The sequence below is a fragment of the Onychostoma macrolepis genome, chromosome 20, assembly GCF_012432095.1.
Source record: "Onychostoma macrolepis isolate SWU-2019 chromosome 20, ASM1243209v1, whole genome shotgun sequence".
Lineage (NCBI taxonomy): Eukaryota > Metazoa > Chordata > Actinopteri > Cypriniformes > Cyprinidae > Onychostoma > Onychostoma macrolepis.
In genome coordinates, this window is record NC_081174.1 from 19672493 (window position 1) to 19697458 (window position 24966).

The following is a 24966-nucleotide window of genomic DNA, read 5'->3' on the forward strand; positions in this document are numbered from 1 at the left end:
CACAGCACTGAAATCTGTAAACAGCAAAACAACATCCACAACAGCGTGAACTACGCCTTTAAGAAATGTTTGTAGCTGTGTGTAGCACATTGGTCTCAAACTCAATTCCTGGAGGGCCACAGCTCTGCACAGTTTAGCTCCAACCCTAATCAAACATACCTGATCCAGATAATCAAAGCAGGTGAGATTTGGAGCTGGTTGGAGCTAAACTCTGCAGAGCTGTGGCCCTCCAGGAATTGAGTTTGAGGCAGCAGTGTTTAAAGCAGGGTGGAGTAGCAGCTTCTTTCTTATTTACTCCTTATGTCATATTATTTCTCTCTCTCGTGTGTCAATGGATCATATAGTATCTGGGGGAAAGTCAAGTGATATCTTCTACCTCTCTGTCATTTTGAGCGCTACAGGTGTGTTTATTACTGGCAGGGATTTTGATTCATCTTAGTGACTCGCCAGTAGGTGGTGACAAGTAAACACATTATGAGTGAATCGTTGATTCATTATTCACTCACTCACTCACTCACTCAATCAATCAAAGCATCAAAAAGTACATAACTTTTTAATTTTGTCAGGCGCTTGCATGTGACATTTATTATCTCGCTCGCTCATTCCGTGACGTCCCGAAATGTTTGTATAAATCTGATCAATCAATTACTGAATAGTAACCGGGGTGTGTTTGTTAAGTAGTTTCAATCACACACAGCCAACCTATGCTATTTGCTCACGCTACTGTCAGTCTTTTGGAGGCGGGAAAACAGTCACGCACTTCAAGCTTCAGTGAATGAAATATTGTAGTGTAAATGAATAGGCTCAAATAAATGAACCAGGATTCCATGGATGTTCTTATTGTGCTTTGAATGGGCTCACGAACGAAACGCCTCGTTTGAAATCCGTAGTAAACAACATTATAATCGATATATAAAATAACAAATATTAATATTGGGGTTTTAAACGTTTTAAAATAATTTAGTTACCATAAAATAAGACAAAACAATTTGTAACCACTATATATGTATTTAGTATAATAAATACATAATAAGAAAATATAGACTAAGAAATATTTCCATATAGCACATATAAAAAGGTTCTTCAAACAACAACAACTGCTGTTAAAATGCTTTTATTTTGAGAGCTTTCCCAGTAAAGGTGCAGTTAATTCTTAATGTTAGCCATTTCATTCAGTTTTGGTATCCAAAAGAGTCACTCCAGCTGTCCTTAAGTAACATTTAAGTATCATATGCTTTAATATTTGCCAGCTGTTAGATGTCAAAAAACAAAAATATATCTGCTCTTTTTTTCCTGAGATTCGTACATGGAATGCAATCATCAAAAGTAATACTGTACAATAAATTAAACAATATAAAAATCCACATTGAACACAAGTACAAGTACATACACCTATATACTTAACTGGCAAGTTTAAATGGGAAGTGTTAAATTCTGTGAGAGCTTGTAGCTATAGCATCTATTTAGTCATGAATTAATCATTCATTTCACTTTACCAGCATAGTTCAACAAAAATGTCCCATCAAGATGACCTGTAAAGAATGTAAGTGGACCGTTCTTCAATTAAAACACACTACAGGAACCTTATGGATAGATGCTGATCTGTGGAGCAGCATGTTGATGATTTCGAAAAATTATATATTGTGTGTGTGTGTGTATATAAATTGGGTTTAAATGCAATGTACAGACTCATGTTTTCACATTCAAGAATATTTTTTTGTCCTGTTGTCAGATTTGTTTTTCCATGTGTTTTTCCTTGTTTTTCAATATGTGTGACAGTTTTAACGATCATGAGTATATTCATTTTACCTCCAAAATAATTAATTTAGTTTAATATTACTGTCTGCTTGTTTTAGCTTGATCCTGCCCAAAATATTAGGCATTGACAGATGAATATGGTATAAAACATTGTAACAGTCAACCACCAGTGAACTTTGAATAGCTTAGCTCTAACTAGCCAGGTATTGTTTGATAACCCAGTAGTTTTATATTATACACTGTTAGGCAATCCAGGATGGGATAAAATTGTATTGCTGCTAACAAAAACATCATTACAATTTACATTTTCATGTGACCTATTACTTTTAAGTGTTCTTAGCACACTGTGTACCAAATCAGAACTTAAGGGCCCAGACTGAACACAACAGATGACACACTGACAAAGCGAGAAAATGTTTAACATCCAAATCAAACATCTTAGATGAACAGTGTGCTGCATTTGACATCTTCCAGGCATTCAAAAGTTTTCGATTCATCATACAGCACCTTACATGTACAAAGATCCTTTCAAAAAAGATTAGCACTGAAATTCTGGCACAGAGTTGCAGCAGGTTTCTAGAACCAGAGGAGGAAGCAAGTGATGATGAGATGATGAGATCTGATTGGTGTGTTTGAGTTGTTTATGGTGATTACAGCTACAGCTTCTAGGCTTAATGCAGTAATCCTTGGCAATTTGAAGGTTTGGCACTTTGTCGTGATCCTCACTCGCCTCCATAGCATAGTCTGAATGTGTTCATGTGTGTGTGTGATGAGTCTGAGATCACCCAGGTACCAAGTGTACAGAAGTAGTGCCTAAAATCAGACTTCCACAGCATCTCATTCTGCTATACCACAATTAGTTCATCCCTCCATTCTGACAATCCAGCAATATCCCTGTAATTCCAATCTTGAGTCATCTCACCAGGAAATGACCATAACCAACTCAATTTCAGAAACATGAACAAAATCATTTTGCCACAATTGTTGGTTCCTTAAATAATTATTCAGACCCTTCTGTGACCCCCCTTCTCCTCTTCAGAGTGTCTTGAAGGGCCGTCCCGTTAAAAATAGGTTACGCACCCAATTTTAACCTGGGACTTTTGACTCTACCTCCTGACTGGACATAGACATCAAGCTTATGAGATATCAGCCATGCCTACACCTCCATGGCTATTACTCAGGGCTGAACCAACCAGATGTTGGCATCTTCTTGCCCCATGTCCTCTTCTTCCTCCTCTTCCTCGTCCTCCTCCAAAGGCTCATGGGTCCTGAGGGCAAGCTCACGGAGAAAGTCCGGCTCATGAGCAGAGTTCTGGGAGGTGGACTTGAGACCGATCTTCTTCTTGGTGAGATGGAACTGGTCACGAATGAAGTTGTAAAAGTCATACTCATACTTCATCCTTTGGTAAAGCACCTGTAGGGCCTCTAGAGTGGGCATGTGCTTCTTCACTGTGCCTGTAAGGTTCCCCATCTTCCAGAATGCTGCAGAAAAATGTTCAGATTTACACAACTATGAGCCACAGTGTGCAATTCAAGACAGCTAAACATCATTTGGAACATTTTTCTATCTGTTCAAACATGCTCATTCCATTTGTGTTCATATTTACATTCACATTTCTTTATTTTTCTTTAATTTCCCACAAGATTTCAAAGTAATTGAATAAAACACACCTGGACTCTTGTAGATGGTTAGGACATCACTGAAGTAGTGAGGTAGGAGTCTCTCTAGCAGGAGCAACACATCCTCCAGCTCTTCCAGTATTCCCACAAGTAGGAAGTTCTCTATAACGTTTTGTTTGGCCCTCTCCACAGCCCAAACACCCGGCTCCCTGAGGCGGACCAAAAAAGCCAGACAATTATTTGACAAGAAAGGTTAGAAATACAAAGGGTTTCAGCTTGCTTAACTGAAGAGATTTTAAAAACATTTATTAGTGAAAAGAGCCCAAGATCTTAAAGGAATAGTCCAACCAAAAATGAAAATTCAACCACATAAGGATGAGTAAATGATGACATTTTACAATTCATGTTTATTTAAAATGGTAGTCAAAAGGAACCAAAACTGCTTGGTTATCAAAATTACTACAAAAGATCCTTTCAGCAACTTTTTTTGACTTCCATTTTACATTTTGAACAAAAGTCAATGGGAACCTAAATATTTTTCAAAATATATATTCAGACAAAGATATTTTGAAGAATGTTTAGAAGAATGAGAGTGAGTAAACAATGACAATTCAGATTTTTTTGGGGGAGAACTATCCCTTTAAGCCTGTGAAAGTGCAGAATTGGAAGAAAATCTGCATGATTACAAAACAGCTGTTTAACTCACAGATAACAATAAGCATGCATATATTTTAAATGAATTATAAAATACAAATAAGAATCTTACTCTCACAAGTTCATCGAATGCCATTAAAAAGAGTGATTGTTTTTGGTTTGAAAGCATTTCAGCCATCATCAACATTAATACCCAAAGAGCGATGGGTCATAATTACCTGCACTGAGGGTGTTGTCCACAAAAGTATGGCACAATGTAGAAGAGACGTGGGTTAGAGCACTCTGGGTAATTCTCCATGATGCACACATTAATGTCCTGCAGTGGAGAAAAGGGGAAATGAGTCAGACAGATCCTACAGCCAAAAAGAAAGCAGCACATTGAACAAAAAAATGTGAGTTTAAATCAAAATCATAGACACACTCATTTTCAGTGGATTATATGCTTTAATACTGTATACTCTGTCCACTGTACCACCAATCTCTTCTAGTGAACACAAGGGGGCACCACTTACACAAGAAACACAGTCTTTAGAAAGTCATAATGGTTATCTCTTATAAACACTTCCAAAATATGGACTAGGGACCCAGTGCATTAACAGAAACAATGTTTTATCACTTTATCTGATCCAAAAGCTTTCATTACACTGGGGAAGGTTAGATGGGAAAATATGCAAAGGCAATCCACCCACACTTAACACACACAACAGGGGAGGCCTAGGAAACCCAGTGTATTTTGTTTCCAATTTATGTAACAAAAAGAAACCAGACTAGTCAAAATAGGCAAGAGATCAAAACATAATTTCTCCCTCTCTCTTGTTTAATTACCAAGGCTACAATACATTAAGTCCTCAGAAAACAACATGGATAAGAATAAAAATATTATTTGGAAAAACAGAGGAGAAAGGAAAGATGTGAAAGAAGACAACGCAGCCAACAATGCTATAATGATAGTTGTTGAAAATTATAAGAACTGATGGTCAAGATAACACTTCTTGGAAAAGAGGGCGATTTGTCAAGTTAACAGCCTTGTCTTTAACTTGTGCTCAAGAGAGGTTAAGTAAAGACCACATAGCCACGAGGCTCCAGACTCCACGCACTCCTTCCCTTTCATGAGCCCCAGGTGGGTGCCTAAGAGCTGGGGCGGGAAATCACATGCAAGCTGTGGGTCTTGAAGAAAAGAGCCGTCATGCTGGCAGGTAGAAAAACCTACTCAGAGTTATTTCAGCATTAATCTTTCATAGTAGAATGCCCCTTACACATGACAAGTATGAGTTGATACGTGAACATTATTTCTCTGCCCTTTATTAAGCCCTAATTCAGGAAATGAAAAGTTGACACAAATTTGCTGCTTTTCAATACATCTTCTTGAAGAGTTTAGAAATCATCTTGGATTATATCCATATCCTGTCCATTAAAAGCATGAATGTTTTTCAATTATCAGTCAGTTTTGATTATTAATGTTTCTGATGGTTTCTCCAGGTTTGACTGACCTTTTGAGACTGACATGGTGGGTGATTTATACACTTAAACTGCAGCCCTGATCATATTGAGAATTTTGCTCATTTTAATCTGGTTTTCACTTTGAGATTTTTTGAACGTGAGACGAGTCAACTGGCATTTTTACTGCCCCCCTCCCAAATTCTGTAGTGTCCCTTTCCAAAATACTTTGCATTCCAAATGTTTGAGTGCTTTATTTTTCTTTTTAAATCCATTTAAACTGTGGGCTTAATGTGGTCACATATTGAAAGGCAATTTATAAAATATACGTCCAGGATACATTTCACCCCTAAAACAAAGAACCATTATGAAAAGGTTTTGGGCTTATGTTTAGTGTTCTTATATTTAAGAACACTAAACATAAGTTAGTTAACATAACTTTTAGTGTTAGTTATATTTTGCAATATGTTTTAATATTATAGTAATTTATTCTCTTATTTGTCAAACAATTCAAAACACAATTCAAAAATGTGTAAAGGACTTATTTAATTTCAATATTTAATATAACATTAAAATATATCTTTCTTATGATTTGGGGGGTAAATATGACCAGGACATGTTCTTGAAAAGAAAAAGAAAAAATTCTAAAAATAAGTATAGTAATTATTACAGTATGAAAACTTGCTTAAAAACATTTATTATCTGTAGATAGGACAGTATTCCAAGAAATTTACATTTCACATTAAATGCACAGCATTCTGGGGAATTCTCTATCCAACTTCATCTGATTTGCTGATTGCTTCACCAAACGTTAATTGTGGTTGTGAACTAGATCAAAGAGAGCAGATTGCTGTGTTTAACTTGCTTTCGCTGTACTATGAACGTGTTCATTTGTTGACAGTATCAAGCTAATGCATTGGCGATTCCTTCAAAGCAGTGGCGCTCCAGGAGGGCCAGTTCCTTTAACAATACTCACTCTGTGTGTATCTGAATAGAGCCGAAAAGCCAAGAGCACATCAATGTCCTTTCATCCGCATCCCCACTCCGCCCCAATGGAAACACATACAAACTCTGACGGATATGCACTTTGAACGCACACATATGCTATTGCTGAAACACAAACAGGTTATGTTCCATTTGGGCTTCTGTTGACTTTTTGGAATATAAAAAGGGAAAGGATTTAAGTACAGAAAGTCAGATGGCCAAAAGGGCAAATGTCTGCAGAGAACAAAAGGAACAGAAATGTCATCCTCTAACAGATCACCAATTACACAGCAACTTAGAGAACAACCTACTCAATCCCTGAAGAGATAATGATGCCTTAAAGCTGCACCAGACTTTTAAAACCAACAATTAAAAGCAAATTCAATGAGGAGGCAGATATTGTTTGGTGGAGGGGAGAAAAAGAAAGAGAGTCTGTTTGTATATATATGAAATTACTCATAAAGTTACAGCAAATGGCTAGTGTGCTCCTGGCAAACGTCCCGAGCAGTAAAAGCGGGCAGTCTTTCAAACACAGTCTCTTTCTCTCTCTAAGAGGACGCACTTCATCTCAGGTGACACACTTATTTGGCCTTGTGTTCTTGATTCAGTCCCAAGGTGGCCATTTCACTAAGCACCTAGGAACACAGCCATCGCAATTTACCCCTAAACTACCTCCAGATGGACGTCACCACGCAACATGCTCTTTGCCTGATGCGAAACAAAGCATTTTTGTGAATTCTGTCTAGAAAAAGCTACAAAAAGAAGAATGCAAATAATAAATAATGGGTATTGCATACATCATTTTTGACTGACCACTGTTTGAGCAAAGCAGAAGTGAGATGAGACATTTGGAGACATGATGAGACGATAGTATACGACAGGAGACAAGAAGTCAGTCTGCCACAGAACTGAGAACCTGGATGAGTTCCACTAATAGGGGCAATTTCCTGGCTATGCGCGTTCACACACACACACACACACACACGGTATGGCTTTAATGTTTTCAGTCATTTGTAAACATGGGCAGTACAGTCCCACAGCTTTGAAGGTCTGCCAGCATACCTCACACAAAAAGCGGGTGCAAGGACACATCAGACTGATCTAAAGTGACAGTAAAGACATTTATAATGTTACAAAATATTTCTATTTCATATAAATACTGATCTTTTGAACTTCTCCTGAACAAAATGTTTCCACTGTTTCTACAAAAATATTAGGCACCACAACTGTTTTCAACAATGATGATGATAAGAAATGTTTCTTGAGCACCAAATGAGAATATTAGAATGATTTTTGTGGGATCATATGACTGGAGTAATGGCTGCTGAAAATACATCTTTACCATCACAGGAATAAATTACATTTTAAAATACACAAGAACATTTATTTATTTATTTTTTTTAAATTCTAATAATATTTCACAAAATTGTTGTTTTACTGTATTTTTGATTAATTAAATGTAGCCTTGGTGAGCATTAAAGGCTTCTTTTGAACAATGTTCCTTTTCATTTTAAGCAGAAGACCTAAAATATAAAGGTTTTTAAGATCATGATATCAAATGTATTCACAAATGTGTCAAATCTCTCTCTCTGTATGTGTGTTTTTCACACCTAAGGGTTTTCTGAGACTGGGTCACTGACCCATCAACCAAGCAACACTTACACACAGAAACACACTTTAAGCATTGAAAGGAAATCAGCTTGTAAAATTTCAGGTCACAACAGTTGAGAAAGTCCCCTCCCCATATGCATGGACATTCTCTAATGCTCTAACTCACACTTTAGAAACTCCCTTCACATGCTTTAAATTAATAGGATGACTTCGCAATCTCTAGTTATTCAACAGCTTTGAGTATGTGTGGGTATGCACATCCATGAAGATTGTCAGGAATTCCTCAGTACTTCACGGATTATAATAATTAAATTAAATTCAAAAGGAAAGATCAAAAATGAATCTTCGGTAGCATATCTAAAGGCTCAGGTCTGACAAAGGGCCCAGCTATTACAGACACATAAATCAAGCAAACAGATATGTTTAGTGTGAGATAGATCACAAGCCACAGTAAATCCTAAACTATAGAAATCAGAGATGTGGTTAACCAGACCTCCAGGAGGAGAGGGGATCTTAAGAGGAGGTTGCGTTCTATATGGTGAAGGTCTGATTATAATTACTGTAGTCTCTCATTAACTAAGATAAGTTCAATTCCCATCGTAACAGAACTGCTACTGTGTGTTATTTTTGTCTGTGTCGTGTGTGTTCCTTTAAGATTACAAATCATAAAGAAATCATTAGAGTATATAAATAAATACTTAAAATCTATCTCTCTCTCTATATACTAATATATATATATATATATATATGTATATATACACACACACATATACATATATTATTATTGATTGGCCATCAATGGAGAAAGATGCTTAAGCAGATAACAAGATGCCGTAGTAACACCATCTGCCAGCAGGGATAACTAACCAAACCTTGACCCCTACTACAAATATTCATAAATCTCGCCTTCGTAAACAGAGCAAAGGATGAGTTAACAGAGAAAGTGGCCTGGACTGAATTAACTAGTAACCTGAAGAAAAAAGTCCCAGTTAATGTTCCAAATTAATATGTGTCTGGGAAACTGGCCATTTATGTTTTATGAATACCAGATATGAGCCATAATTCCGTCACAATCCTTAGTCGACTGATGTAATTCTTCCAGCTGTGCCAAGTTTTCATGTGATTGTCTTGACTTGACTGAATAAAAGGCAAGCATGACTAATCAATTCCTGATCATTCTGCTCACATTGTCTGAGCTAATTTTCAAACATAAAGCCAGACTCTTGCACTCTCTTTCACAAACACTCATTGTGCAATAAATTCATTCTCAACAGGAAATACAGTCTCCAAGTCAAGTCACTTAATGGTCACTCTGCTATTTGCTATATAAACTTGTATGCATATACATACAGCTCATATATGTTTGAATAGGTAAATTACTAGCCTTATGTAACTTGGTTGCAGCACACTGAACTACAGTCTGCATTCAAATGTTTATGTTTGGACATGTGCTGACTGAGGACTCACTACACTGAGAACTGCTGCATCTCTATGTGAATCCAACATTAAAACACAAGAAAAAATGTCAAAGAAAATAATAAAGAATTCAGGAAAAAAAGGGAGGGATTTAGAAACAGCCTCTGACCAGATATCTCTCGTCATCTTTCATCTGGGGTGTGCGGACCAAGTGATTCTGCTCTCCTCTCCAGTCCCCAAAACGACGAAAAAAGTAATTGGAGAGGAAACGGTTAATAGGATCCCTGATGATATTTATGTAGACAGGCTGTTCTATCCTAAATCTGAGAAAGAAAGAGACAAAGAGGATGAGCACTGAATTGTTCACCATTGTCTGGCTGCATTTTTATCTTGGATTAATCAGATACATTCAGATAAATAATTCCTGATTTGCTTACCTTGTGAAATTGAGAAAGTGAACATGTCTGGTGTACAGAAAAGGCTGTGGAATAGTGCTAATGTTTCTCATCAAATCCACCTGGCAAAAAAATCAACACAAATAAACAAATCAAAATGCATGTTACATAACCATTCATGACCATCTCTTTATCAAACAACACTGACAGTTTAAAAAATATAACAGCAATAGGGTTTGACAAGTTACAGTCGCAGAGCAGCAATTCAAATTTGAATTTGCATATTTGATAGTAATAATAAAATATTTTTTTACCAAAAAGAATTTAACCACCAGAAGCATGAAAAGCTACATGAAAAGTACTTACTATATACATTATTCCTGTCAAACCAATAAAATACTTGTAAACTGAGACATAACTAGACACAACTAATTAATACTACTGTCCAACAGTCTGTGTACAGCACCACATCACACGTGTGCTACACTTTCTTCAGTTGCTATAAAACAACAATCCTTCAGAAACAGCGGTGGATCCATTAAAAAAATTAAACCAGAAATGCAAAAACACTGCAAACAGACCTCATCTCTCCAAGTTTCAGAATCACACACACCAAGGAAACATTCCTCACTTGGATAGTGCGTGGTGCAGTGGAAAGTTATTAGGTCATCTGATGAGGCTGACTTCTCATTACCTTAATGTTTCCAAATGAGGGCCAGCTGGGGCCCCAGTCAGCTCTGATAGAGCCCATGTGTCCTTAAATGCATGTTACAGTCTCTAAAAACATTCACACACAGGCATAAGGAGACTTAACAATCCCTATAACCGATCGCCATATGAAGAACGGGATGGCGTAATGTTGGTCTGGTGTGCCAGGACGGTGTGTAGAGCGCAGCTTCCTGTAGCACTCAACAATAGGTTCCAGGAGTTTCCAATTTGGGAAAGACCACCCTCAGAATTCAGATTTCAAACCAAAACATAAACCTCTTCATGTTCCTTGACCCACATCGTTGTCAAACAGCAAACAACACTGTAACAAGTGCTTCAATCCTTTATCAAACGCTGCATCAAAGCCACACACACAAAGTCTGTAACAACCTGAGGTAGTGACATCATCTTAATGAGAAAATTTCCTGTTCCATAAATGGTTATATGGGCACACAGATGGCCATACACTGTACTAAGTAATGATAAAAGAGGTGTTGGCTGAACCACATCATAAGTAACACCTCAGGTTGGGTAAACAGTTAGTGGTTTGGTGCATTGAGGCTAATTAAAAATATCTTATTAGAATGACATAACGGAACGGAAGAGTCCGATGCTTTATTTTGCTTACTGTTACACAATTCAGGTCACTGTAGGAATTTATTTTAGACACACCCGCCTTACAATGACTGAAAGTAACATTGAAGACAAACATACAATATATTGCCAAAAGTATTGAGTCACCCCCTTCTAATGAACAGGTTTGACTACTTTAGTAATTTCCATGAGTACAAATCTTAATGTTTAAGCATATAATGATATTCTAGGGAATTGTGTGCTTCTAAATTTAAAGCAACAGTTTGGACAGGACCCTTTTCCATTCTAACATGACAATGCCTCTTTGTATAAGGCAAGGTTCAAAAAGAAATGATTGAGTCAGTCAGTGTGGAAGAACTTGACTGGTCTGCAGAAAGCCAAGTCCTAATCCAAGCTGATCACCTCTGGTGTGACTTTAAATGCAGATCTTGAGCCAAAAACTCTTTACCAAACACCAATGACTTGTACATATGGGTACAGTCATTTTAGACACTTCCAAAACTGTTGCAACAGAGATGGAAATACAATTTTTAAATACATGAATTATGTTTTCATCTTTGTTGCCACAGTTTTGGAAGTGCCTTTTTCTGTTCTAAAAAGGGGGTGTCCCAATACGTTTGTCCATATAGTGTATGTACAAGTCATTGGTGTTTGGTAAAGAGTTTTTGGCTCAAGATCTGCATTTAAAGTCACACCAGAGGTGTTCAGCTTGGATTAGGACTTGGCTTTCTGCAGACCAGTCAAGTTCTTCCACACTGACTAAATCAATCATTTCTTTTTGAACCTTGCCTTATACACAGAGGCATTGTCATGTTAAAATAGAAAAGGGTCCTGTCCAAACTTTTGCTTTAAAATTAGAAGCACACAGTTCCCTAGAATATCATTATATGCTTAAACATTAAGATTTGTACTCATGGAAATTACTAAAGTAGTCAAACCTGTTCATTAGAAGGGGGTGACCCAATACTTTTGCCAATATAGTGTACCTGGAAGAGTCGTATGGACCACTTTTATGATGGTCTCCATTTATTGTAACAACAGAATCTTCACAACTTTTCCATTTAAGTTTCATGGAGGAAAAGCCATACAGGTTGCAACAAAATGAGGGTGAGTAAATTATACTAATTGGCAGTTGACAGACTTTCATTTTTGTGTAATCTATCCACTTAATAGCAAAACCATGTTCTACACAATCACATAACAATGTGAAGATTATGAATGGAGAGGTGGTTCATTTGTTCTCTTCTTGTTGAAAGGTCAGTTAAAAACAGACTGAACATTCCTTCTATACACACAAATAAACTTTCTTCTCTAAATGAGAGTTTTATGACCCTTATCTTTGAGTGAAATTTGCATTTGTTTAGGAGACTGTGCAGATGCTCCAAGACCACAAATAGGTAATCAGTCACAATCACAGCTGTCAGCCAGAGAAAACAAGTACTGGAAAGGCACTTAATGCGCACAAGGAAAGTTATGCTAATCATGGACAAAGCCTATGGGATAATTTTCCAAGCATTGTCAATGGTTTATAAGATGATTAAACTTGACGTCTGCATCAATTATCCAAACAAAACAAAATGTTAAATACTTGTTTATTAAATAATTTAATCCGTTTATTTTAAAAAAACATCAGTCAAACGTTTTTACTGGATAAATTAATTACTGTATATAGATTGAGAACTCTATTTTAGCTGAAAGTTAAAACATTTCTTATTGATGGATTTGATTATTACAAACATGCATATTTTTTGCTTCGCAAGACATTAATTGATGGCCTGGAGTCTTGTGAATTACTTGTGGATTATTGTGATGCTTTTATCAGCTGTTTGGACTCTGACGGTCACGGCACCCATTCACTGCAGAGGATCCATTTTTCAAAATACCTTCATTAGTGTTCCACAGATAAGAGTAATACAGGTTTGGAATGACGGAGAAAATACAGTACTAAAAATACATCACACGGAAATGTACTTTCTTTGGCTGTTATCCACTCGCGCTCTATCTGTCACACACATCAGTTAGTTTTTCTGATGGCAATGAAGCCTGTATGTGTTCAGAGCTTACCACTGTAAACACACACATTTAATATTAGCTTTGAGTATTTACTGTACATCTAACCAGTTTACTCTCTAAAACCTATGAATAATGTATCACTCACAAAATCATTTTATTCAAAAAGGTCCCATAATATCTAGACAGAATTATGAGTGTACTCCGGGATATGAACATATTTCCAGTCAAAAAGTTCTTCATTTTCACGTTAGTCACTTGTTTCCCTCTCCCGCTCAACAAACGTATATGAGTGTTATTTAATCAGCTTATTTATTTTAACTTTTCATAAGTTGATTTTAGCGGTGTGGAGGTGTGACGGTTTGACTCGACCTAAACGGGATGACAGAATGTTTTCTTTTCCTCTCCACAAGGGAGGAAAGTGTGTATTTTTCTCCGCAATGAATGCCATTCGGATGTGTTTCATTGCAGCTGGCATTCAGTGAGCATTTCCCTTGGCAAACACCTTTATTTAATCACATCAGCTTTCATCATAGTATGCTTTTTATTTTGCTATACTTTTAGCTTGCTATACAATTTCTCAGAAGCATTAGTTGCCTCATACACACACACACACACTGACCTGCTCATGCTTTGTGAGTCTGGTTTTGTTATGGATGTCAGAGGACACCAGGTTAAACTGGTGCTTTTCTGCCAGAATCCTCAGCAGCAGGACGACTGTCCGACTTCCACACTTGCCAACCCTGTTGTAGATCACCTCACTTGGGAATGGCAGTTCCTAGACACACAGGCATTGAAATACATAGGTATTAGGAAGTACAAAAAAAGTAGAAGAAATCTAACAATATTGAAAGTCTGGCCAATTCTAACTGACAAACGTTTTATATTATGTTCAATTACTGTTAGTGCTGGATGATGGCAAAAGTTATCTAAATACATTAGTGGACACAATTAAAAAGAAAGAAAGAAAGAAAGGAAGGAAGAAAGGAAGGAAGGAGGGAAAGAAAGAAAGAGAATACTTTGGGAAGGTCTGTAACAAGTATTTTTTAAATATTTATTATGTAAAATTCCAACCCTGTATGAATTTCTTTCTTCTGCTGAACATAAAAATATATTTTAATTTAACAGTTGTTGGTCCCCATTCACTTCCATAGTATTTTTTTACACTATGGATATGGACTAGCCATTGTTTGGTTACCCACATTCAAAATATCTTCTTTTATGTTCAGCAGAAGAAAGAAATACATACAGGTTTGGAACAGGTTTGGTGATGAGTAAATGATGACAAGTCAAGTCTCTTTTATTATAAAGCACTTTATACAATACAGGTTGTATCAAAGCACTTTTACAAAGATAAACTAAACTATAAACTACAGGAAAACAGCAGAATCAATTATGAAAACCCAACTACGGAGACAGTTCATATTCTTCTGTAAAGCAGCATTAAAATACAATAGTGTCATTATTTAGATCAAGTCAGTTTAATGTTGGTTCAGTTCAGATAGGGCTGATTTTAACCATGATCACAATTTCTGCTTCTCTCATTTTAAGCATAATCATGCAATATTTGCCTGGTGGTTATTTCATCTGAAGACATACAGGACAGGAACAATCCCCCTGGAATAACCTGGGGTTAAAGGTATAGTTAACTCAAAAATGAAAATTCTGTCATTAATTAATCACCTTCATGTCGTTCCAAACCGGTAAGACCTTCGTTCATCTTTGGAACACAAATTAAGATGAAATCCGAGAGCTTTCTGACCCTGCATAGACAGCAAGGTTACTACCATTGTCAAGGCACAGAAACACAGTAAGGACATTGTTAAAATAGTCCATGTGATTATTTTGGGGAGTATCACGATGCATGCACGATGCTCTGCACATAAACAAAGCTCATGCGTGTTCTACATCGGCAGCACCACAAGCATAATGACTTGTCATTATTTTTGTTTTGTTTGCACACAAAATGTATTCTCGTAGCTTTGTAAAATTACGGTTAAACCACTGATGTCACATGGACTATTTTAACGGTGTCCTTACTACCTTTCTGGACCTTGATAGTGGTAGTACCCTTGCCGTCTATGGAGGGTCAGAATTTCATCTCTCAGATTTCATCAGAAACATCTTAATTTGTGTTCTGAAGATAAACAAAGGTCTTACGGGTTTGGAATGACATGAGGGTGAGTAATTAATGAATTTTCATTTTTGGGTGAACTGTCCCTTTAAGTATCCCACTCGATGACACAATGGTGATACTGGAGCTCAGGTGTGGGACTAAAAGCTTCCAGTTTCCAGCTCGCTCAGATCTTTATTCACTAATCCGCACCACCTTAAGAATAATTCTTTAAGAGAGAGTTGGAGGAAATTTGCAAATTCCTGGATGAACATCCAGTGTGGAAGGAGGAATGGAATTCCCTGTAGGCCAGCATCCTAGATGAAATTGGGGTTTGAAGAGCTTCTTTGTCCCCTGTGTCTGTCTGTGTCTGTCTGTCTGTGTCTGTGTGTGTGTGTGTGTGTGTGTGTGTGTGTGTGTGAGAGAGAAATGCTCCTGAGAGAAAACATTTGTGTCAAAAGCAGTGTGTCAGGATGTTTTGTGTTTATGTTTGAATGTGTGACAAGGTTTTTAACTTGACTACAATAGTCACTCTTACTTTTATTCTGGTCTGAATAAAACAAGCTAAACAAGACACTAGCTAAACAAGACCCCCTCATGCCTTTCATTATTCATTCTCTCTCAGTATTGCACTCCATAGTGTGGAACAGCACTCTCCCAAAACAACAAATACGGTTCAAGTTCACAGAGAATGCTCTCTTTTCACCTCATGTGCACACACACATAAGAGGCCTTGTGTGAGCCCAGCTGCCTTGCTAATTCTCCTCCATCCCGTTTTCCTTCACTCAATCTCCATTTCCCTCCCTCTCTGGACATTTATTCCTTTCTCACTCTTCTTCTTCCCCTTAAGTAATATGAAGATAATCACACTTCTATATAACATGTCTTAGCTCATTATTACTCTGAGGAAATGTCCATCTGTATACACCTTCCTTCTCTTCTACTGCTAAATAAATGCATCCTCTGATTTGACATTGTTCTGTTACAGCAGATCTACACCATTCAGAATTTTGTGGTCAGTAGGATTTACATTTTTAAAACTATTATTCAGCAAGGATGCACTGAATTTCTCTTACATTGTTACAAAATAATAATAATAATAATAATAATAAATATATATTTAATATATAAAAATATATAAAATATATTCAATTATATAATATTATACATACACACACACACACACACATATATTAATGACTATATGAAATATGATAATATGAAATGTATTTTGAAATCAGGATATTTGGATGATTTCTGAAGGATCATTTGACACTGAAGCCTGGAGTAATGGCTGCTGAATATTCAGCTTTGCCATTATATAAATAAATTACATAAAAAACTGTTATTTTTAAAAGTAATAATATTTCAAATATTTCTGTTTTTGCTGTATTCATGATCAAACAAATGCAGCCTTGGTGAGCCAGAGTAAGAGAACATTTCAAAAACATTCAAAACTTTCAAATGACCTCAAACCTTTGAATGGTTGTGTCGTTTTATGGGTTTAGCAGAAGCATTAACCAAAACAATTCACAAGGCATTCAATTTTCTTTTTAACATAATCAGTACAGGCACACATATCGAAGTTACGACCTTGATGTTGCTTTGCATACTTTACTGATGCTGTTGGTGGCTACTTGATAAAACTGAAACCGCTGTTGCATTTTTGCAGCATGTTTGTGTGCACCCTCTGATAAGTATGTGGAGCTCTTGATAAATCTGTAAACATCTCTTCATAGTTTGTGTGCTTACAGACTCTAAGCTTGTTTTTCCACAGCTGTGAGATGTTAAAACTGGTTGACATCATTGCTGGTTTGGGGTCTTTTTGTAACTGCGGGGGTTTCAGCTACCAAAGACTTTACAGATCCACACTAGACATTATTACCTAGGAAAATAGTGAAGATTTATATAGACAGGTACATCTTTTTATAGTGAACAAAAGGGGGATGATTTATACACATGCACACATTGAACTGGACTTTGATTACATTACTTTCAAATTCAGGAAGTCATATTTTCCAAATGTTTTAGTCTTAGCTGTAAAATTTTATATATAAATTTTTTTATATATACATGTGGTTTCAACCACATTCTTGTGCACATCTGTCGCTAGGGTGAGACATGTTATTAAGTTATGTTATTAAGGTGATTCTGTCTAATATATATATATATATATATAAATAAACAAACTATATACTATATACACACACACTCTGCACACACACTCTCAAATCAATTGTTACTCCAAGTCTAGCTTGTTTAGGGAAGATCCTATAAAATATTATACTACAAATCTTTCCCTTTGACATTGCTAAATACTTTCTGAAACAATTTTCTATGATTGCCAGAAATTGTTTTAACAAACCAGATGGTGTATTTACAGCACTGCAAGGTTATTTTCGTAAACGAAAACTGAAACTAAGACTAAAACTATTGGTCAAAAACATTTTCGTAAACTGAAATAAAATGAAAATTTCTAAATAAATGAAAAACTAAAACTAAACGAAACTAACAACAGTAACGGAAAAACTAACGAAAATAAAATAATTAGCAAAAATAAATAATCGTTTTCGTGATTTAAAAAGCTCTCTGTGCCAGAAAATCGGACCTATGGTTGTTTAGGGAAATAGATGGCGCTTCATGCACGTGAGCTGCATCCTAAGCGGCTATTCACAGAGAATGCGTTTTTGCATTTAAAAACAAGATGAACGTTTAAAAGCGTGCTCGACGTGCGAGAACAACGTGAGAGTGAGTTAACAGACACAGAATTAAAAGTTTTGGATGAACTGACTTTAGTGAAGAGTCATTCTGTCACGCTTTGCGATTACTATGATAACGTCCGCCTCGAGTCCATGACACGAGCACCGCCTTGACATCATTTAAATCACCATATCGCATTTATTTTTGAGTAGTATGAGTTTTCAAACCATTTTAGATTGTTTCTTCTTATTGTGTACGTTCATTGAGGGAGACGGGAGTGTGCACTGGCTCGTATGTGCAAAAAAATTTAACAAATTAATGCATTGAAAACACAGATGGACAAAAATAAAGTTTACAGAGTTTCAATGACGATTTCAAAGAACAACATGCCTGCGTCCCAATGTGCACACTGTCCATGCTAAATTCTATCTGATATTAGTCATGTTTAATACTATTTAGGGCAGATAGAGTGGATAGTATGCACATTGGGAGGCAGGACATGTTTCCTCGAATCCAGCACTGGAGGGCCATTGTCCTGCAGAATTTAGCTCCAAACTCAACTGCCTGATGCTGTCTAGTAACTCTGAAGACCTTGATTAGCTTGTTGTTCGTAAACTATTGACATATTAAACAAGATTGCATCTTTAATATGAATGAATATGAACATGAATATGAATTAATAAATTGTATACATATAAGTAGCATATTTTTGGTTTTTGTTTAATTGTAAAGAATTATTTTATTTTCATTATTAAGAGGTTTGCACAAGAGTTAACTGTAAACTGCAAACATTCAACTTTGCTAAAATTAAATGTCTTGGTTTGGTCTACACTGGAAGTGTTCCATTAACTCTGTTAAACTATAATTACTAAAACTAAAATATATCAAAACTAAATAGAAATGTGTTCACAAAATAAAAACTAAACTAAAACTAACAAAACCATTAATGAAACTAACTAAAACTAAACTGAAATTATAGGAAATTTGAAAACGATATTAAAATAAAAACTAATTTAAAAATTAAAAACTATAATATCCTTGCAGCACTGCTCACGTGAGGCAGGAGATTACAAAAATTGTAAATAAAAATTTATTTTACAGTGGCATTGAGGTCTCTCGAGTGTATATTCAATACAGGAAATGTCAGAGTTGACCTTTAGTTAGAAACAATAAACATTGTTTGTACAGTTTACATTTGTACAGAGCTATAGCTGAAATTCACAAGAGTATTTTTATGGGTGGACCCTCCTCTCCAGCTCTCTTCTGTCATATGCGAGTGCACTTGCACACAGTTCTCAATAGTCAATGAATCATTCCAGCATTCCAGAGTCTCTGAATCATTTGAACTCATTTCATAGAAAAGACACAAAAAACAAAGAGATGGAAAATAGCACATGTAGTGCAGAGAAGATATTCTCCTGAGATATTTTTAACCACAAAACACTGATTATAACACTGATTACAATCACAGTGATAAATAATTTTGAATCTACAAGGAATTTAAACCAAGTGAATTTAGTTTCGCACATGTAACAAGTGCTTCAAGACTCTCATCTTAAAACAATGGTGTCCCATAACACATCTAATGACTCGTTTTTCAACAAGTCTCTATAAAAACCATAGACAAACCACAGCGATGGCTTCAACCCTACTATTAAGAAGCAGTTTCATCATTCATCCTCTGAGTAAACCCAGCTGAAACTTTCACTGGGTTTAACCTCTTTTGCAGAATGCGTGTAATGACACGCCTCTTAAATCAAGTTTGTTCTTTCCACTCATGCTATTTCACTCTTTCTCTCTCTAATCTGTGAATCAGCAAACAGAGCTGTCGTTCCTCTGTAGGAAGTGCTGATAAGATGAGCCGTCACGAGTGTGTGTTGAGTTAACCCTTTGTTGACCCTGACAATTTTAAACATAAAAAACAAAACGTACATTTCGAAGTATTTTGGGGCTTTTAGCCCATGTCTGTTATATGCTAGCATACTACAAATGTTGATAAAATATAATAAAATATATATATATATATATATATATATATATATATATATATATATATATATATATATATATATATATAAACTGAAGTCTACTGGCTATTAATAAAACTCTCTAAAATTTGTACCACTTAAACTTCCTTTTTCATTAGAAAACACATCAACACAGGAAATAAAACTGCATTCATCAAACCATTTCATCAGATTGTTAAATGTGAATGTGTTACTCTCTCTGTGTGTGTGTGTGTGTGTGTGACCTTCCATTTCTCTCAAATCTGAGGAAATGAGTCTACAATAAACACCAAGTCTTGAAATGATTTCCTCTAGTGTGAAAAGGACAAAATAACAGGACAATTAAAGACAGTGATATTTTGTGCAGTACATTTGGAATTGGAGGAAAACAAGAGACAGAAAACAAGTTCGATATTGCAAAAAACAACTTACCCTCGGTGTAGGAGGCCCGTGGTCGTCAACAAAAGTGGATTCTCCTGTAAAGAAAATTGAGTGTCAGAGTGAGCTGCTTACATAAAACATCTGTTATTTAGGAAATCACAAGTTTAGAGAGCAATGTAGACAAAACAAAATGTTTTAGCGCATTTGGTGAAAAACTGTATTTTGAAATAGAGCAGATTCAGCAGCTGAGATGCATCAGGACTGGAAATCCGCATGGGAGCCAGATGACATCCACTACAAGGAAACGGAAGAAGTGTGTTTCTGTGGGTGTTTTGAGAGAGAAACGGTCTCTTAATGCAACTCCTTCTGTGGTACAGTAGTGGCTAAAAAGGAGGAGACATTCTTTCATCTCAAACAAGGGTCTTCTTTTTAACCTCCACTCCAGATGGCACGCTGAAATCAGTGCTGTGCTTCCTGTGTTAAATGGATAGTTCACCAAGAAATTAAAATTCTGTCATCATTTACTCACTCTCATGTTGTTCCAAACCGGTATGGGTTTCCTTCTTCTATCGAACATAAAAAGATATTTTGAAGAATGTGGGCAACCAAATATTTGTTGGTCCCCATTGACTTCAATAGTGTGAAAAATGGGGACCAGAAACTGTTTGGTTACCCAGCTTCTTCAAAATATATATTTTTTATGTTCAGCAGAAGAAAGAAATTCCTACAGGTTTGGAACAACTTGAGGGTGAATAAATAATGACAGAATTTTGAACATTTAAAAGGAAAGTTCATCCAAAACATGATAATTCATCATTTACTCACCCTTGTGGCTTTTAAAACCTGTATGACTTACTTTCTTCAAGGAACATGAAATCAAATATTTTTTAGCAGAATGTGAAAGCTGCTCTGTTCCATGCAATGAAAGTGAATAGTGACCACAGCTGTCAAGCTAGATTTTTTGTGAATTAACTACATTCCGGTCTGTTTCTCACACAAACTATCATATAGCTTTCAAAGACTTAAATAATATAGTGCATAAGTCACATGGACTTGGCTTTTATGGTGCATTTATGCCTTTTTGGAGCTGGTCCCCATTCCCTTTTATTGTTGAATAGAACAACTCCGAAAGCTACACATTTCCTTTCGCGTTTCATGCAAAAAAAGGCAGTCGTGGAATGATATGAGGGTGAGTAAATTATGACGGTATTTTCATTTGCACATTAAGGTGCACTGCTCCTTTAATGCTATCTGTTGTGCACTGGCTGTGTCTGTCTGCTGAATAAATAACTTACCCAGCAACACAGAGCTGCTATACTTCTCAGCCTATCTTCAACTTTCTCGGTATGAGGGTGAGTAAAAGAATGAGATATTCATGGACAAAGATCGATGCGTTCTCATCCTCTGAGCAAGAAGTCATAAATCGTGAATAGTTTCGGCACAGATAAATCACAACCGAACGGAAGGTGACATGCAGAGCACGAACTACTGTACAACATAGAGTTCCAGACTGATGGTGTCCGCAATGTAACATCTTTCAATATATGCCACACTATTTGCATGTACAAGTAAAAATGCTCTCCTAGAGCATAATTCTTGTGTTTACTAAATTATATAAACTACCATTCAAAGTTTGGGGTCGGTAAGTTTCTTAAACGTTTTTGAAAGAAGTCTACAGTAAAAACATTGTGAAATATTATTATCTAAAATAATTTTTAATGTAATTTTCAGCAGCCATTACTGTCACATGATCCTTCAGAAATCATTGTAATATGTTGACTTGGTGCTCAAGTAACACTTCTTTGTATTATCAATGTTAAAAACAGCTGAGCTGCTCAATATTTTTGTAGAAACCATGATTTATTTTAATTTTTTTCAGGATTCTTTGATTAGATCAAAAAAAAAAAAAACATTTATTTGAATTAGAAAGTTTGCAACATGACAAAATGTCTTTATTGTTTGATACCTAAACTTTGACCCCAAATCGAGGTCAAGGGGATCTAAATAATTCTCATATCAATTATCTCAGTTTCTCTGTAATCCATTCATAAGACCTCATGTTCCTGTTTTAGTGGCTGCTGTCAGCACTGAGATCTTGTTAACGGGGCCATATGTCTTCTTAAACATGCACACTATGTACACTATTCTCATGTGGACTCGCATGCTGCTGAGTGACACACAAAGTTGATTCAGTCCGCTCATCCAGTCAGTGCATTTTTAAAGAGTTTTTATGGTAAGTTCCTTTCAAATGGTTTGAAACAAAACATCTGAAACCAAAAGAAAATAAAAAAATGTGGTGAGTTTACAATCTTGTACCATTTTCCGGATTAAGTTAAGGATTAGTTGACAGTAACAAAATATAAAAACAAAAGTGTTACATTTTCAGCATTTCAATGTTCAACTGAAGTCCATCCTATACTGCTGTTAAAATTTCCCATTTAGGCCTCAGTATGACCTTGTCCTAAAATGTACTTGTCAGGACCGTCAGGATTACACAGTTTGTGGGGGGCTTGCTCAATTATCCACAGAAAGCCCCACTGCCCTGCTAACCCCCCACAACGGCACCCTCTGTCTGGGCTTTGGTCTGCATCTCACTTCATCTGATACGGGACCTTCATAACCCCTCAGAGCCAATTAGCACCTCCACTAACTACCCGTCCCGGCTGTAGTCCTCTGGGGTCAGATTCCCAGACTCCAGGAGAGTCATTCAGGTCGCCAGGCTTGGAAATAATTGGAGACTAAAACAGTAGAAATGCAAAAATGTAAACAGAGGACTTCTGCAATGATTAGAGCAGGCCAGTTGCATGAAACAGAGAGTGGGCGAAGGCTGGAAAGAACTCAAACAGCAGTGCATTTCTGTCAACTTTATTCATGGGTTGTGTTATAGCCGATTCAAAGTTTGCTTTGGTTATGAGAGGATCATTAATAACCTATAATTAAGACACTAAAAGTCATAATGACACTGATGGAAAAAGCCACTAACTTGGCATAGTCCCCAGCAGGAACATTTGAAAATAAAATCAATCGTTTCACGTAAAAGTAGCCTTTTTTGGCTTTCATAAAGCAAAACATTCTCTGAAATGGAATTTTCTCTACACATCTGGCTTGGCTTAGGAATGCTGTTGTTTGTGTCGGAATGCCATAAGCAAATGCTTTCAGCATGTAATGTTTAATTTGAGTTATGAAATTGGTGGCTCTGTAAAGTATGGTTTAGAGATGAGGAGAGCCAGAAATACTCCAGAGACGAAAGCAGGAAGCCGCACAGGGTCGACGTCTCTGTTGTGAGGTACTGTGAAACACAAAAGCCGCTGGCTATTTTCATCCAGTCTCATTTTCAGATCACATCCTTTAATAATCTGTGACCACAGGTAGAACATTCTTGAGACGTTTGAGCACTGAAGGACATGCTGAACATGAAGATTAAAGCAAAAAACATCTGGCTCTGGCTCAACATTCTTGTGAACTCAAAAGCTGATTTGATCTGATTTTAGGGAACAAGCAAGCCAACCATCCAATGCAAACAATGTCAGTGTGAACCTGTTGTCGATTGATGGCCCTCAATGAGATAAATGTATCTTCCATAAAATAGACGTAATATATATTTTCTTCACTCAGATGTGCATGCAACAAAATTTCACAATCATATTGTCATACTAATGGATTGCCCTCACAACTGTATGGAAATTGGGCAAAAAAATACTAAAATTTGATTGTATAAAGTACTCTGACGTTCATATGAAAACACTGAAAAGGCGCGATAATAGTATTTCGTAATTCACAAAGTAATACCTACACAACCTCTCTCACAACATACCTGCATTAAAATTAATAAATAATAAATGCAAAAGATAATACAAAACACACCTGCAGTCTGTAAGCGACAGCAAAATTGTATTGCTGTATTTAGTTTATTTTGGGTCGTCTTTAAGTTAGACGCCATTATAATCAGAATTTCCTATACTTTTTGCTTGCAATTAAATGGAATTTAAAGTACTTTCATTTCAACGTTACACAAATTTTAGTTTTTCAATAAAAAGTTACTTAAATCACTCTTGAACTCATCAAAATTTTAATACAGCTGATGTATGCGAGCTTTAACAAGCTTGAAAAATGTAGGTCATTAAAAATAGCTACTTAATATAAACAATAGTCATCATAGTGATTTGATTATTAACAGAATTTAACTGTTTCCATCCCAAATTAGCTCCGGGTGAGTGGTTTACTTGCTTCAGTCCATAACTGCCAGAACACGTCCTTATAAAAGTCTCAATTGATCTCATTGTCTTACACGGTTACACCTGCACCGTACTCAATGAAGTAAGTGCTTTAGTGAGTGTGTGACAGACAGGCTGACAGCACACTTATGTACTCTCACACTTCTGCTGGTGTGTAGGCAGCACTAACACCACTGAGACAAGAACATATGGCTGAGGGTTGGAGGGTCCTGAAATAATGACATCAGTCTGGTTAAACACACCCTGTTTAAATAACATCAGAGACTTATTATTTATTTTATTTCAGACACCATCATATTCCACTCCCCCCCACGGCATAAAGCAGCGTGCATGTTTCTCATTCT

At 36.3% G+C, this 24966-nt stretch overlaps 1 protein-coding gene across 1 annotated transcript in view; it reads right to left on the bottom strand.

Moving 5' to 3' along the window:
• Positions 1–1098: 1098 nt before the first annotated feature.
• The window catches only part of usta (uronyl 2-sulfotransferase a), a 62254-nt gene continuing 38386 nt past the window's right edge, over positions 1099–24966 (bottom strand). The window contains exons 2-8 of the mRNA XM_058755757.1: positions 20439–20482; positions 13810–13965; positions 9918–9997; positions 9650–9803; positions 4251–4348; positions 3430–3587; positions 1099–3240 (exon numbers count right to left, since the gene is read on the bottom strand). Coding sequence (XP_058611740.1) covers positions 2936–3240; positions 3430–3587; positions 4251–4348; positions 9650–9803; positions 9918–9997; positions 13810–13965; positions 20439–20482 — 995 coding nt within the window. The 3' untranslated portion in view covers positions 1099–2935. The remainder of the gene's footprint in view (positions 3241–3429; positions 3588–4250; positions 4349–9649; positions 9804–9917; positions 9998–13809; positions 13966–20438; positions 20483–24966) is intronic.